The sequence below is a fragment of the Macrosteles quadrilineatus genome, unplaced genomic scaffold (genome assembly GCF_028750875.1).
Source record: "Macrosteles quadrilineatus isolate MER2022 unplaced genomic scaffold, UCM_ALF_1.0 Scaffold_7__1_contigs__length_78375512, whole genome shotgun sequence".
Taxonomy (NCBI): Eukaryota; Metazoa; Arthropoda; class Insecta; order Hemiptera; family Cicadellidae; genus Macrosteles; species Macrosteles quadrilineatus.
Genome location: NW_026542600.1, coordinates 42,810,925 through 42,826,101, shown reverse-complemented (window position 1 = coordinate 42,826,101; position 15,177 = coordinate 42,810,925). Strand labels below are relative to the sequence as shown.

General features: G+C 34.5%; 1 protein-coding gene across 3 annotated transcripts in view; it reads left to right on the top strand.

Moving 5' to 3' along the window:
* LOC128998701 (filamin-A) overlaps window positions 1–15,177 on the top strand; it is a 184,286-nt gene that overhangs the window by 47,760 nt on the left and 121,349 nt on the right. For all 3 annotated transcript variants that reach the window (XM_054424946.1, XM_054424945.1, XM_054424947.1), the window contains 10 exons: window positions 3,095–3,233; window positions 4,166–4,406; window positions 6,370–6,570; window positions 9,001–9,138; window positions 9,868–10,125; window positions 10,921–11,111; window positions 11,773–11,880; window positions 12,904–13,011; window positions 13,595–13,757; window positions 14,380–14,604. In XM_054424946.1, coding sequence (XP_054280921.1) covers window positions 3,095–3,233; window positions 4,166–4,406; window positions 6,370–6,570; window positions 9,001–9,138; window positions 9,868–10,125; window positions 10,921–11,111; window positions 11,773–11,880; window positions 12,904–13,011; window positions 13,595–13,757; window positions 14,380–14,604 — 1,772 coding nt within the window. The remainder of the gene's footprint in view (window positions 1–3,094; window positions 3,234–4,165; window positions 4,407–6,369; window positions 6,571–9,000; window positions 9,139–9,867; window positions 10,126–10,920; window positions 11,112–11,772; window positions 11,881–12,903; window positions 13,012–13,594; window positions 13,758–14,379; window positions 14,605–15,177) is intronic.

Below are 15,177 nucleotides of genomic sequence, written 5' to 3'. Positions count from 1 at the left end.
GATTATAATTGAGCTGGCTTGTGTCCATGTTTAACTCGGACCCGAAAAATCACTAATTTTCTGAGCCAGGTGATGGCCGAGTTATCCAGACTGCCGGGTTATCCAGTGCCGAGTTTGCGGGACTCTACTGTACATACAGTTTTTAAATCGAAATATTCTTCTTCAAAACAACGTTTTACTGCCATTAACGGCCATCAGACTTCGGTCCAATATGGATATGTCGTTTAAATATTCTGACTTTAAAACCCTAAATCAAAACCAAGACATTTGTTCAAACTATAATAATTTTAGTTAGTGATACAGAATTTATATTTAAATAATAAAAAGAAACATCAACAAAGTAAATATCTTTTTTTTTCAGTGAACATTTTTTTTATTCAGCATGGTACAATAGCTATAGTTGATGATAATGTTTTATTTAAATAATTCATGCCGTAAGATTTTTAAGAACTGATAATTATTTGGAAAATATTTCGGTGGCTCAAAAAGTTTTGAGGAGGCTTCAAAATTTAATCCAATGGTCATGTAATGTTTAGTTTTCAAACGCTGCTTTAGGAATTTGTCTCTATACTCTCTGGTGTTATGTTATAACAAATCAGAATATAAGATAATTGATTTGCTCTTAGACCCTGATTCTCTATTTAATATTGAAAAGGAGATTCTTAAATAGTAAAAAGGTGTATGTTCATTTACAAACTATAACGGAGTAAAGCTTCCACAATCAAGATTGTAATAATTTCTAGAAATCACCATTCTCACCAACTTTAATATTTTGTAAGATTTAAAGTTTTCAACTTTGTACTTAGCTTAGTGTTGTGTAGCTAATTTATTGTGTCAATGTTTTTCTTACAAACAATCATTCATAACAAACGTCAAAATTTTAAGTAGTATGTCAAATAAATATCCTCTGTAATATAGTAAGTAGAACTTTTGTTAAATTTGGGGTTAAACACCATCTCTATGTAATCCTCATTAGTTTTAAATTTTAAGATATCAAGACTTTATATCTTAAATCTTAGGATCAAAGAAGCTCTTGCTTTTCATCTAACTTTTAACTATTGCTCGCTATGTCTTTTGTTCTATTATTATTTTAATTTTAGTCTCAATTTTGTCTTTTATTAATATCAATCTCTCCAATTCACCAATGTAAATTTTATCGTCTTCTTTCACTTTATGATTTGTAACTTTTTATGTTTTATTCAGTTTTATTTCTGAAATGCAGATAAAATTTAGAGCATTTAGAGCTTGGTTTGTAAGATGTGTGATTCTCATTTATGGTACTAGAATATTAAAATTATTTATTACGTGGTTTAAAAAATACAGTAGATTAATCAGCTGATAATAAGAGAAATAGTTGTCTTTGCAGTTATTCATATCATTGACTTTTAGGTACTGAATTAGACAACATACAGGGTTAGGCAAAAGTCTGGAACCTCCAAGTTAACTTTCTAACACGTTGCAGTAGGAAAACCAAACTCGGCACATATTTACAACATAAGAAATTGCACTTTTTCATCAAAGTTACAACTTTGCCCCAGCCCCCAAAATGGGGTATTTTGGGGACAGTCCCAAATTTTCAAAAGTAAACATCTATCATGTGACCCCTCATTTTAAAGGGGTTATCAAAAGAAATTGAATGGCGCAAACCAAAGGTCAATATCGCACCCCTAATCAAAATGGCAGCCATTTTAATTATTTAAGATGAGCAAGCAAGATAAAGTCTGGACACTCCCAGTTAACTTTTAAAATTTAATATTTTAATACTGGCCAAAAGGTGAATTCTCTTTTTTCATAAAGGTATGCTGAGTTTAGTTTTCCTGCTATAAACTGTTAAAAAGTTAATAGGGGACATATTATTGAAATTATAATATTTGTTTCAAAATTACTGCCATTTTGATTAGGGGTGCGATATTGACCTATAGTTTGCACCATTTAATTTGTCTTGAGAAACCCTTTAAAATGAGGGGTCATATGATAGGGGTTTATATTTGAAAATTTGGGGCTGCCCCCAAAATACCCCATTTTGGGGGCCGGGTACAAATTCTAGCTTTAATGAAAAAGTGCATTTTTTTTATGTTTGTAATCATGTGCCGAGTTTGGTTTTACCACTGCCACACGTTATAAAGTTAACTGGGGGTGTCCAGACTTGATCTTGCTTGCTCATCTTAAATAATTAAAATGGCTGCCATTTTGATTAGGGGTGCGATATTGACCTCTGGTTTGCGCCATTCAATTTCTTTTGATAACCCCTTAACCCCTTAAAAATGAAGGGTCACATGATAGATGTTTACTTTTGAAAATTTGGGACTGCCCCCAAAATACCCCATTTTGGGGGCTGGGGCAAAGTTGTAACTTTGATGAAAAAGTTCAATTTCTTATGTTGCAAATATGTGCCGAGTTTGGTTTTCCTACTGCAACGCGTTAAAAGGTTAACTGGGGTGTTCCAGACTTTTGCCTGACTCTGTATATATCTATATTTACCAGCTGTATTCAATTTTTATAAAAAGAACACTTAGTTACATGGGCCACTCACAGCGTCTTCTACAATTTAAAACTATTTTTTTCATTAGCTTTTAGTGTCTAATACTGGTTTTTTATTGTTGGCGTGACATTTAAGTTACTATAGTTTAAAATAAGGCGCCCTTTCAGCTTGGCTAGGTTAAAATTTTTGTATATTCGACTGAAATCAGTATTTTACATATGCATATTCTGTTGGTACATCAACTTCATTTAGTATATTTTATAAACTAGCTACAACCTTTAACATAGGGGCAGTGTCTTAGATCTATTAGTTCTATTCATTTTCAAACCCTATGTATTTGGTTTCTTGACTTAACGTTCACAACTATTAGAAAAATTTAATTATATTGGTTTATAAGTAGTTGGAAAAAACAGCAATATACATAGCTACTATAAAGTTATCATACCTTACATAATAAGAGCTATTATGGCAGAGTAATTTTAAAGATTCACAATGGATATTAATGTTTCAATGTCTCAATAATTTTAAAATCCAAGTTTACAGAAATATATTTATCTCTACATTCTGGATAATGTATGTGTGGATGTTATATCTTGTGTGTCAATCCCTCAGAGTGAGAGCATATGGTCCTGGCATAGAACCTACAGGTCCAGTTGTTGGCGCTCCTGCCATATTCACTGTCGAGACCTTCTCTGCAGGCAAAGGCAATGTGGAAGTCACAGTAGAAAATCCTTACGGAAAATTGGAACCTGTAAGTTTTATGTTGGTTGAATGAAAGTTCTTGGTTTGTAAGATAAGAAGAAGAAGAAGAAGAAGAATTTTGTGGAGTCCAGTAATATTACTTTATTCAGTTCTAAGTCATATTACAAATCAGGGCTCAATTTGAAGGGTAATATATGAAGAATGGTGCTACTGCTCCTATTTCTCTCTATATAGAAAATATTTTGAGCTTTTATAGTCAAAGTTCTGAAGAAATATTGATTCTGTGTATTGTTCTGTTGTTGTTGTTTTGTGTTGTTACCGTTGATGTAACACAGTTAGTTGTTTACAGAGAAAGGGGGTGGAGGGATGGAGAACAGGGCTTCTAGCTACCAGTAGGGTGTACTTCTTGTACCTCAATTTTTAGTGATCAATCCACTGACAGTGGATATAAGTTGTCATACAAGATTATGGATTGCATGGAAATTTTATTTCATTCTCCTTTTAAAAATAGTTTCTGTAACCCCAAATTTTTAGCTAATAATATCCTAATATCAAATCCCAAATAGATTATTTTTATGGAAACTAAGACAAAACCACATTTTATAAGTGAATAATCTGACTATCATTAAATGTTGTGGGTTCGGATCCTGGTCAATGCCACAAACATTTTACCAGTACACAGTTCACCCTCGTAGTGTACCTACCAAATCAGCCCTAGCTTTGCTGGATACGTTCCACGCACAGGCCCATAGAGGCCATGTAGACGGGCAAATACAAGTTTAAAATATTCCGCCAACTTCTTAAAAAAAATTTTTTTTTACTAAAATTACAAGACTAGAATTGTCCTTATAATTGTGAGCTAAATGCCTCAATTCCTAGTTATTATAATTTTCAAATCTCTTTTGGGACAGTATAAGCTTGTAAAACATTATTATGTTACTGAGGTCAGCTATAGGCCTATATAGTTTTTAAATTTTTTAGGTGGACATCAGATTCAACAAGGACAGAAACCTCACATACAGTGTGTCCTACACACCCAAGATAGAGGGTACACACAAAGTGACAGTCAAGTTTGCAGGAAGAGAGATTCCCAAGTCTCCATACTCTGTTCTAGTGGAAGGACATGCAGGGGATCCTTCAAAGGTAACTGCATCCGGGCCAGGACTTCAACCTGAGGGTGTCATGATCAACCGACCTACCTACTTCGATATTTGTTCTAAAGGTAAACACGATACCACTGAACTAATAAACTACTGAAGTAAGATAGTATCTAGAAAGTTATGACTCTCAACTAAAACGTTTATTGTTTAGCTAAGAACATATCTCACTTTTAGAATTGGTTGTCTTTAAATGGTACATTTGTACTTAAAGCCTTCCAATCACCAAGTGCAATTTGCTGTGAGTGCCAGATTGCAATGATGTGGGGATTGAAAGTCTACCGTTATCTATTTCTGTACCTATATTACAATATGGAAATTCCCAATAAAGTTTGGAGGTTCAAAACAGTTAATTTGGCAAAGAACTTTGGTTCAAAACCAATTTTGACCCAACTTTCAAGTGTAATTTGCTGTATTTAGATTTTTAGACAGTTCCATAGGTACCTTGGCCATGACCGCTCATCTTTGAGCATTTACCTATATTATCATTATTTTTTAATGCCTATATGTTTTGCTGTAACGCTTTATACTAAATTTAAAGACACCTGTCATTAAATAACCTCCAACCTTCAAACTCCAATCAGAGGTTAACTGTAAGAAAGGACCTTGAGGTCCTTAGTTTGCCTCAATAAAGAAGCATCTTCGTTTCATTTCACATGTCCATACAGTAACCAATGGGAAATGCAGCTCTGTAATGAGGACAAACTTTGAACACAGATCATCACAGGACTGATTTTGAAAGGCATGTTTTGAAGTTGCTACCGTTTAACATTTCAAGATGCCAGTATTTATGTTATATATGTTTTAGTTTTGTATCTCAAAATAAGTAATATTTACAACAATAAAAAAATACTCTAACCTTAAAATTTTTACTAAATTTGTATAACTCGCTGAACTTTTCATAGTTGATCTTCTAAGTTTATCTCACCCAAACAATAAACACACACAAGTTGGTATTTGTCCTTGCTATTCTTGTAAGTGGAAGACTGTCATGTTATAAAAATACTTTTCTATTTTCACTTGACATTTCTTTGAGCAGTTTACAAAATCTAACTGTTTTCACCGCAAGCTCAAGCATTGCTGTTTGTTTTCAAATTTGTCTAAAAAATATGTATAAACAGAGGTGTCACTTTGGTAGTTTGTACCATCATATCATTGTGGTGGATTTTTTATGTAGAAAGGGGTGGAGAAAAACTATGTAAGTGGGGAAACCTGAAATTAACAATTTTTTAAATTATTTGCTTGAGGCAAGGGTTGGAAGTATTTACCGAGTCATTGCTTTGCTCTAGCTGTCAAGTACTATGTCTTGACAACCACTGTATTACTCAGGCCTTCCTCTTTTGTCATTACGTCTACAATTATATCTCTCTATATCTAGAGTAAGCTATTTAATCTGAGAATCAAAGAGATAGTGTTATACTGTACTACAGTGTGTAGTATTCTGATATAATTTTTTAAAATCTTAAAATCGGATTTAATGTTTGGTCTATTAAGCTGGGTTTTCCTAGGCGCGGACAGAGGAACGCGGAGAACAGACTCATCTTGTCTTAGGTAATTTAATGTTACAGTTTTCCTAGAAGCGTAGCAAATGCCATGTCAATCGGTTTTCTGCTCTCCGCCCTCCTCTTCTGTGTCCAGGAATACCCGGCTTTACTCATGACTCATTTTACTCTAATAATGACAGTTTACTTAACTAAAACACGAATATAGTAGAATAGGTCTTATATCACTTCATGATATATCTACATATTTTTACAGACTGTGGTTGAGCCTGATGATGACTGGTCAAAAGCAGTCACCATTGTAATAGCTTTTATATTTATTTACTGGGTATATATTATCAAAATAAGTGTTGGGAAAAATTGTATATTCGTCTGATAGAACCAACACCAAAAATGTCAACCGAGAAACTATCTAAAACAAATAAATCATTGTGTAGAACCTCACCATCTCTTAATCTTTACCTTCTTGGGAATCAGATGGATTCCTAGAATAAAGAATCCTCCTCATATAATTGGTGCTTTACAGGAGCAGGACGTGGAGTCCCGGAGGTGATTATCCTAGATCCTGCGGGACACAAGAACACTGTTCCAGTCAAGCTGCGCCAGATCTCCCCTGATGACTGGAGATGTGAATACGTCTCTCCAATCATAGGCCTGCATTCTGTCAACGTCTTTTTTGCTGGACAATCCATCAATAACAGCCCATTTGGAGTTAGAGTCTCGCCAGGTATATAATTCATTGGAAAGAATATATTACATTTTTGTCTTTGTTGGACAGAATACTGTCATAAAATTTTGAAATAATATATGTTTACCAACATGTGGTTTGAATAAATGATTTTTGTGGACAGGGATAAGTTCTCTGGTTAACAGTTGATTGTCTGTATGTGCCGGGAGCCTACCAGTAGACCGACAAGATACTTGGTCGTCTGGCCACTAGACCGTCTTTTTTAATTAAATAGATAAATACTGAAAACCAGTACGTCGACAAGTTGTTTCATCGTCATTCCAGTTGACCGGCCTGTAAAACTAAATTATTATATACGAGAAACCAACTTGTCGTCAATCGACAAGACCGACTTACCACTTGCTCGTCTTTTAGGTGGGGATAGCGGGCAGAGTGGGAGGAGTTAACCGGGGATTACCCAGGAGTTTGAGGCGCTTCTCATGGTTGAACCACCTCGCTCGAGGCTAGAAGCCAGTATTGCCAACTGATAGTACTATAGCTCCGTCGAACACTACACACGCGGCATGTTTATTGTACAGTCTGGCGTTTAGTTGACGTTGGCGCGCAATTCTAATAGATAGTTTCGTCGTTTCTATAGCAACCGTGCCGTGACCTTGTCCTTGGTCTCGCGCATTCCTGTGCCTTTGTATTATTTAATCTGCATCGAAAGATAAGACTCGCTTATATGCATTGACTATTGAGTCAAATAACAATTTCATTCGGGGTTTTTGATAATTTCTTTGGATAAAACTACGTACCGTATATTGTAGAATCAAATTTGTACTACTGTACACTTTATTATTATGATTAGCATTACACATAGTATAAATAAGTCAACCCTAAGTATGTCTTTACATTTTTATCCAAACGCTGAATTTGTGACACAAAAGCTGAATGTTTATAGCTGTTATGTTAAGCAAATTATTTTATGCCAATAGCTAGTTTAGAATCTTAGCGTCGGCTGATAGACTTTAAAAAAATTGAAACCTAATTTCTAAAAAACTGGGACCCTAAACTAAAATTATGGCTTTGACATTCCCTAGTTCTCAAAATTATCTTTCTTTCAACACAAAAATCATGAAAATCCGTCGAGTGGTTGATTCAGAATCGTGAAATAAAAAAAAAACACTGTTTCGTTTTAATATCATAGATAATTGGCAAATGGGTCCTTTCAATGATTTAATTTTTAAGGATTTAATTTTTCTAGGACGCATTTCTTTGAATTGCAGCTTAAATATTACATACAATATAAAACCCAGCTGATCATAATGGAAACAAATATGTTCTTCATAAGGATAACATGGGATCTTTAAAAGCCAATGAGGCAGAGCCCAAGTGGCTTTTTAAAAAATGTAAGGTCAGTTTGCAAATCTACGCAACACGCTCTTTCTAATGAGACGTCAATAGATAAAATCGTTTAAGAAATGGCGGAGGAGTTCAACCGACAAATTTCGTGTTGGCCTATTAATTATATAGAAGATGATCTGAACATTTTATCTTTGTTCGCGGAGAATTCTAATTTAACTATCCTATTGACACCACTTTCTTAGCTGTAATGAAATGTTCAAAGTAAGTTTTTACAAATAGATTTCATGTAATTCTTCAATAATTTAAATGTAGTAGCTAAAAAACGTGTATTTAATTGAAGTAAATTAATATAGGCATATTTATATTCACTGTACTGTATATAAACAAATATCGATTGAGAAACAAACAATTACACGTAATAAAAAACCTCACTAGTCCGCTGCATTGTGATAGCTGGAAATCGTCGGAATAAAAACCGCCGCTACAAGATACAGAAGTTGGTACGCCTACAGCGCCCTCCACAGCTGCGCGCGCCGCTGGCACTGCTGCTCAACACATCCCCACCTAAAGGACGAGCAAGTGGTATGTCGGCCGGGTCGATTGACGACAAGTTGGTTTCTCGTATATAATAATTTAGTTTTACAGGCCGGTCAACTGGACTGACGATGAAATAACTTGTCGACGTACTGGTTTTCAGTATTTATCTATTTAATTAAAAAAGACGGTCTAGTGGCAAAACGACCAAGTATCTTGTCGGTCAACTGGTGGCCCCCCGTATGTGCCACCAAAAAAGTATCGTGACTTATAATTAATCAAATTGTATCAATCGAAATTAATGGTAAAGAGTGAAAACACCACATCAGTTAATGTATAACAAATTTTGTAAGAGCTCTGGAATGTTACAAGTAAGAGGTGCCTAAGAAAAGTAACTGTCAGAAACTAAATGAGAATGCGTTCAAAACAGTTTTTGAGATTATATGTTCGGTTAACTATTTAGAAAAGAAAGGATGTATGCAATACATTTTGACAACAGTAAAATATCGATGTTTGTGTAAAAGTTTAAATGAAGAAACGTTATCTAAAGTCATTAAACAATTATTGATTATTGGTTTTCTTTTCTAGTATCAGATGCCAAGAAAGTGAGATGCTGGGGACGTGGTCTGCAGCCGCAGGGCGTCAGAGTCAACGACGCTGCAGACTTTCATATCCTCACAGCTGGCGCAGGGGAGGGAACTCCAGATGTCCGCATCATTGGACCAGGTCAGTCACTGCAGTTATCATTGAGGATTACTGCTCAAAAACAACATATGCAATGAAAACATGTCAAGAATTTTCCAAACACAAAATAAACAAAGTTGCCATTAAAATTTTTGTTTTGCCTTTTACCAATTTTAAGGCAGATTATATTTGAACAACTGCAGCCAAAAAAGTTAAAAAAAACCTGTCAAACTGTTGAATGATCCGGTTATTTGGTTAGGCGAGAATTGGTTTTAACCTACAGGTTCATTGTCAAACTAAATATTTATTAAAGGGTTTAAGGTTAAGGGTCTCGACTCACCTTCTGGGGGCAACTCCATGCAACCCATATTATTTCCATTTGACCAAAACTTTGTTTGATGTCCAAGTATTTATGTCTGTATATGTTAAACTAATAAAAATTGAATTACTAGCTGAATAAGAGAATCTTGCATCCAAATTTCAATAGTAAGCCTTAATGTTGCCTTACAAAAGAAACACATATTTTGGTGCTCTTGGTATACATTTCCAAATAGGTACAACAGATAAATCATGGCAAGTAACCTCTACCAAGCCCTACCAAGGCTACTAATTTTTTTAAATAAATGTATAGAAAATCACTTTTAAGCTTTGTGTTACAGCTTCAATCAACAGCAAATAGAAATCATATAAATCTAACTACAATACGACTCTCAACAAATTTGTCTCATTACTGAAAACTTGATGCTTATAAATGTCAAATCTGTTGAACAGGTGGTATTAACGAGCCTGTAAAAGTTACTAAAGTTGATGGTACAACTTATGATGCTGTTTACCATCCGAAGAAGGAAGGAAGATATGTTGTGATGGTAACATACGCTGGCACAGAAGTACCAAAGTCTCCTTTCGAAGTGAACGTTGGTCCTTACAAGGAAACGGCAATCAGAGCCTATGGTCCTGGACTAGTAGGAGGGGTCGTAGCATATCCGGCTCTCTTCACTGTGGAGACTAATGGAGAAACTGGTGCCCTAGGTAAGAAATTTATTGCTCTGTTTAAAATCAAAAACTTGCTTTCAAAACCTGTAAGCTCCATATTATTAAAATAAAAGTAGCTTGATTAAATAAATGTAGATATTAAGCACTTTATGGGGTGGGGGAGCGCGGTAAGAGCACGGGACTTCAGTCCCTGAGGTCCCGGGTTCAAATCCCGCCAAGTCACCATTTTATCTAAGTGATAATGCCGGAACCCCTAGGTCTAGCCTGAAGTAATGTGAAAAACAATTCCGGGCTCGTGCCTAGCATCTTAGGACAAAAAAACAAAAAGCAAAAAAACACTTTATGGGTTAATTTTGTCATAGATAAAATCTCTTTTCTAAGAAGAGTATTCCTCGAGATAATTCCCTGTAAACATGCTTCTACATTCAGTTGTTAATAGTATAAACCTCAACAATGATTCGACCTTAATTGCTAGTCTAAGATCAGTTTAACTTAGAAAGTTGAAAGTTCCGCTTTCAAGGTACAAATAACCGAGTATCAAGTTGAACTAAATAAGTTGTGGTTTATTATTTTGAATTTCTTACTATAATATAAAGTAAATGACTCTCTATTGAAGCTCAATGTTCTTAGTGAGAACTTTAAAGTTTTCCTACTAAACAAACCCACTGAACTTGTTTATATTTTTTTCCACATTTTAAGGAGGATTACCCAAATATGCCGAACTATCTCTTTGGGAAAATTTCCAAAGATATCTTGTTTATGTTAGACCAGATCAGATAGTTGATAAAATTATACAAAACAAAGTTATAATGTTTGTATTTTGTTGTGTAGGTTTTGGTATTGAGGGACCTTCACAAGCCAAGATAGACTTCACTGACAATGAAGACGGCTCAGCAGATGTTCGCTACTACCCGACAGTTCCTGGCGAATACGTGATACACATCTTGTGTGACAATGAGGACATACCCAAGTCACCTTACATTGCTCAGATCCTTCCCAACACCGACTATTTCCCAGAGAAGGTAATAACCTCAAAAATAGGTTCCTTTTGTTATGATTTGGGCTATTATATACACCTTAACAAAATTTAAAATCCACACTTTTTAGAAAGTAGTCCTAAAACAATTTTTTTTAAACGTTTTTTGAAAGCATGAGTCCAAGGATGTATAAAACTAGAGTGTTGTTGGCAATGGGGAACTCATTCATTTAAATAGCAAAACTTTTCTGATCCCTAAAGTTTTATTTATTTCAATTAAGAGTACATTGTGGTGGTTTTAAAACAATTTATTTTGTTACCAATTCAATCACGACAAAATGAGAGGATACATACATCGGAAATTGAGACAACATTCTAGTTCCCACTAACCGTAGATTGGTAAAGTTTTCAAAAGTTGTTCATGGTGAGCTTTCATCCAGGTGCTATCACGAAAAGTGAAAATATTTAATTTTGTACAGTGAATACATATTTTCACAGATATTTGAAAATAACCCTAACTAAAGTAAATCTGAGCATAAGCAACTTTCCAGTAAAAAAAAAGTTTTTTAAGAAAACTTGCACTTAGATCCAGTATCCAGGAAGTTTGTTGCTAGTAGCTTATTTTTTCCCAAAATAAAAAAGTACCTTGTTCCCAGAACTATTTCTTAAATGATTGATGACTATGGTGGTTGAATTTTTTTTTCCAGGTTGAATGCTACGGAAAAGGTATTGAGAGGGATGGAGTGGTCAAAGGCAAGCCTACAGAGTTTACAATAGACACACGAAGAGCTGGGTCTGCTCCTCTAGATGTGCAGGTTAATATACTACTTTTGTCTTTTATTAAAACAGATATCATGACGAAATGTTGGAAGTACAGTATGTGCACTCTTTAAAATTGTATAGTACATATTTGCCGTGGAAGATGTAAAATAAAAGCACAAGAGGTAGAGTTTCTATGATTGTTATAATAGCAGGCTTACCTGAGTGGGAAAAGGTCCACTCTGGTCTACGTATAATTTTTCAACTGGAGTTGACTTCTAACTTTTGTGTACAGTTGTGTATAGTTTTTTGTGTTTCTTGTGTTTAAGTGGACTATTTCCCACTAAAGTAAGCCCTCTATCCTCTAAAAATCCTATTCATTTGCCGATCATTTTAAGCATTATTTTATTCACTAGTTCTTCTCGCCTGTAATTAAAACCGTACTGCTTTAAACTCCTATTTATGATTTAATATTGATTCATTTCCACCTACTTACCTTGCCTTGCCTTTTAGCTAACTAAACTTCTTTTGACCTCACCAATAACACCTTACAACACCTTTGATCTTGAATTCAGTCAACTTCTGCTCCTATTCTTCTGACGTCTTTTATAATTCCTTATTATTTGTCCATTGAAAGAACCAGTGGAAATCATTAATGTATATGTTTCCTTCTTGTAATACTTCTTACGCTGTTTTCGCTATCACATTTTCTTCCCCCCTTGCCACATTGCCTAGTTACCTAAGTCTTCTACTTTTGATTTATACTATTATGACATGTCTAGGTTTTTATATAGCTCTCATAATTCTATGTTGGTTCAGATCTTCCATGTGCTATCATCATTATCAGGCAGTAAATACATAAGGTTTTATTAATATATGATCTAATACTGTTGGCTTTTTCCAGTAAGATTTTATGTTGCTTATAACACATTTCGTGAACATCAAGACTTTGAATACATGAAAAAGTATTTTCGTTAGGGCTAGTAAGGGGTTTTTACTTTCATTATACTGCTATTATAATTATAATTTTTAAATCGGTTTTCAAAATATACTAGAAACATATTCTTCATTTTTTACAGGTGGTGGACTCAAACCACAACAATGTTGATATGAATCTCAAGGACAACAAAGATGGAACATTCAAATGCCAATATACTCCCAAACTTGGATCTAGGCACACAGTGCAGGTATGTTACTCATCTAATAGCATAGGTGTAAAAAAGTAAACCGTTTCCAAGTGTATAGAAGATCAGTTCTACTTAAACTCAGAAATTTTATTCACTTGCTAAAAATTGTATCTTATTACTTGATCCAGTCCCGGGCATCTGTAGGTTTTTTTAACAGTTAGTAGTAGTAGTAATGCTAGTAATAATGTAGTAATGATAAGTTACCAATTGTTTGTGCGAATAGCTATAAAAATAGTGTAGTAGAAAATATTCACTTTTATGATGAGTAGACTACACAGGTGCATTAAATATTAATTTTGTTATTGTTATTAATATCTGGATCAAATTAATTTAGATGTACAAGTGTGGTTGTTTATCCATCACAGGTATGTCAGGTACAGAGCTATCCACACACACTTGATGGGTTTATGTTGACCTCTTTCCATTAAAATTTTCCATCTCCATGAAAATCCATCTTTGAAAATGACCCTGGCGTAGACACTAAGACAAAAAAAAACTAAACAGGATTTTTTTTTCACTCTCAAGATAATGGAACATATGATTTAGCCCTTTTGACAATTTATTATTTTATATATGTTTACAGGTAAACTATGGGGGCGTAGCCACAAATCGCAGCCCTTACCGAGTTTTTGTCTCTCAACCGCTCAACCCATCCCGAGTAGAGATATTTGGACCAGGCATAGAGGACGGAGTTAAGTCCAAAACTCCAACACATTTCAATGTTGATTGCCGAGAAGCCGGACAAGGTTGGTGTGAATTCTGAAATGTTAGTTAATACAGAAAAAGCTGAGGTATTTTTATGTTTTTGAGTTAATGAACCAGTCTGGGACACTTAATGAATAAATTTACTGTTTAGTGAATAAGAACTGAGTTTGTGGAGCTATAAACTATTGGGAGCTATGAATCCTTCTCCTCTTCCAACTTTATCCATTTACTTCTCATCTCTCCTCTTTCAAAGATTACTTATTGATTAAAGGATAGAACACTAGTATCTCATTCTTGGTTGACTGACTGACAAAAATAAAATATTTGTTGATAGGTAATTAATTAGTTGTTCATCTGTCTAGTACAAATATTTTAATATAATGATCCTAGATGGAAGTTTTCTTTGGGTTCCCACTCAAATAGAGCCCTTCTTAGCAGTTTATAGCCTTTCATACACTAAATACATCAATAAGTACTGCAGTACAACCAATACTTTCACACAGTTGGATCAGTTAAGGCACCTCTTGAGTCTACCTTTTCATAACTAGATTGTTCTGTTTAGAAATGAGAAAGTCATTGCTTAAAGGATGTATCTGTACAATACTATGGTATGTTCCTGACTAAGTGTAGAGTAATGCTGACTAGTTTTATTTATTGTTCCAGGTGACTTGAAAGTGTCAATCACAGCGAGTGACAAGTCTGAAGTTCCGTTCCGTTTGATCAACAATGATGATGGAACGTTCGTGGTGGAGTACTGCCCTGCGTCCACTGGCGTACACACCATCACTGCTAGCTACGGGGGCATCAATGTTCCCCAGTCCCCCATCAGAGTGCCCGTCAAACCTCACATCGACCTGTCCAAAATCAAAGTGGATGGTCTTGAACCAAGTAAGAGTCTATTTATTAAAAATTCCAAAATAACAATATCCTTACATGACAAATTAGCCTATGATTTATCTGAATAAACTTATAAAGGTTTAAGTTATCTGTATTGCTGCCAAAAAAATCTGTTATAGTGTAAACAAATTAAAGATTTTTTTTGCTACTATAATTTGACCACATCAGGTCAGAATGTTAGCCAATTAGTTGGCATTCAGCCTGAAGAGTTGCTCTAATTATTGCAGCTCAAAACCGCTAGCTGTTGTCAATTTTTACTCAAACGGACCGCTTTGACAACAACATTTTATTATACTAATTAATTAACATAATTTAGAGGCCAATTCTCATCAAACATATCCTTACAATAATTTTAATAAAAGCTATTTTTACTCCACACTCAAAGCTAAAACAAAGCCAGTAAGTTTAGTTGTAAGTTGTATTTTTGGATTTTTTTTTTTTGAAATAAAGATTAATGATTCAGTGAATAAGTCCTATTTAGCTTTTTACATAAGGAGTTTAAAAACTGTTTTGTATTTCAATAAATACAACCATAAGGGTATTTGTAATATACCTACTGTAGTG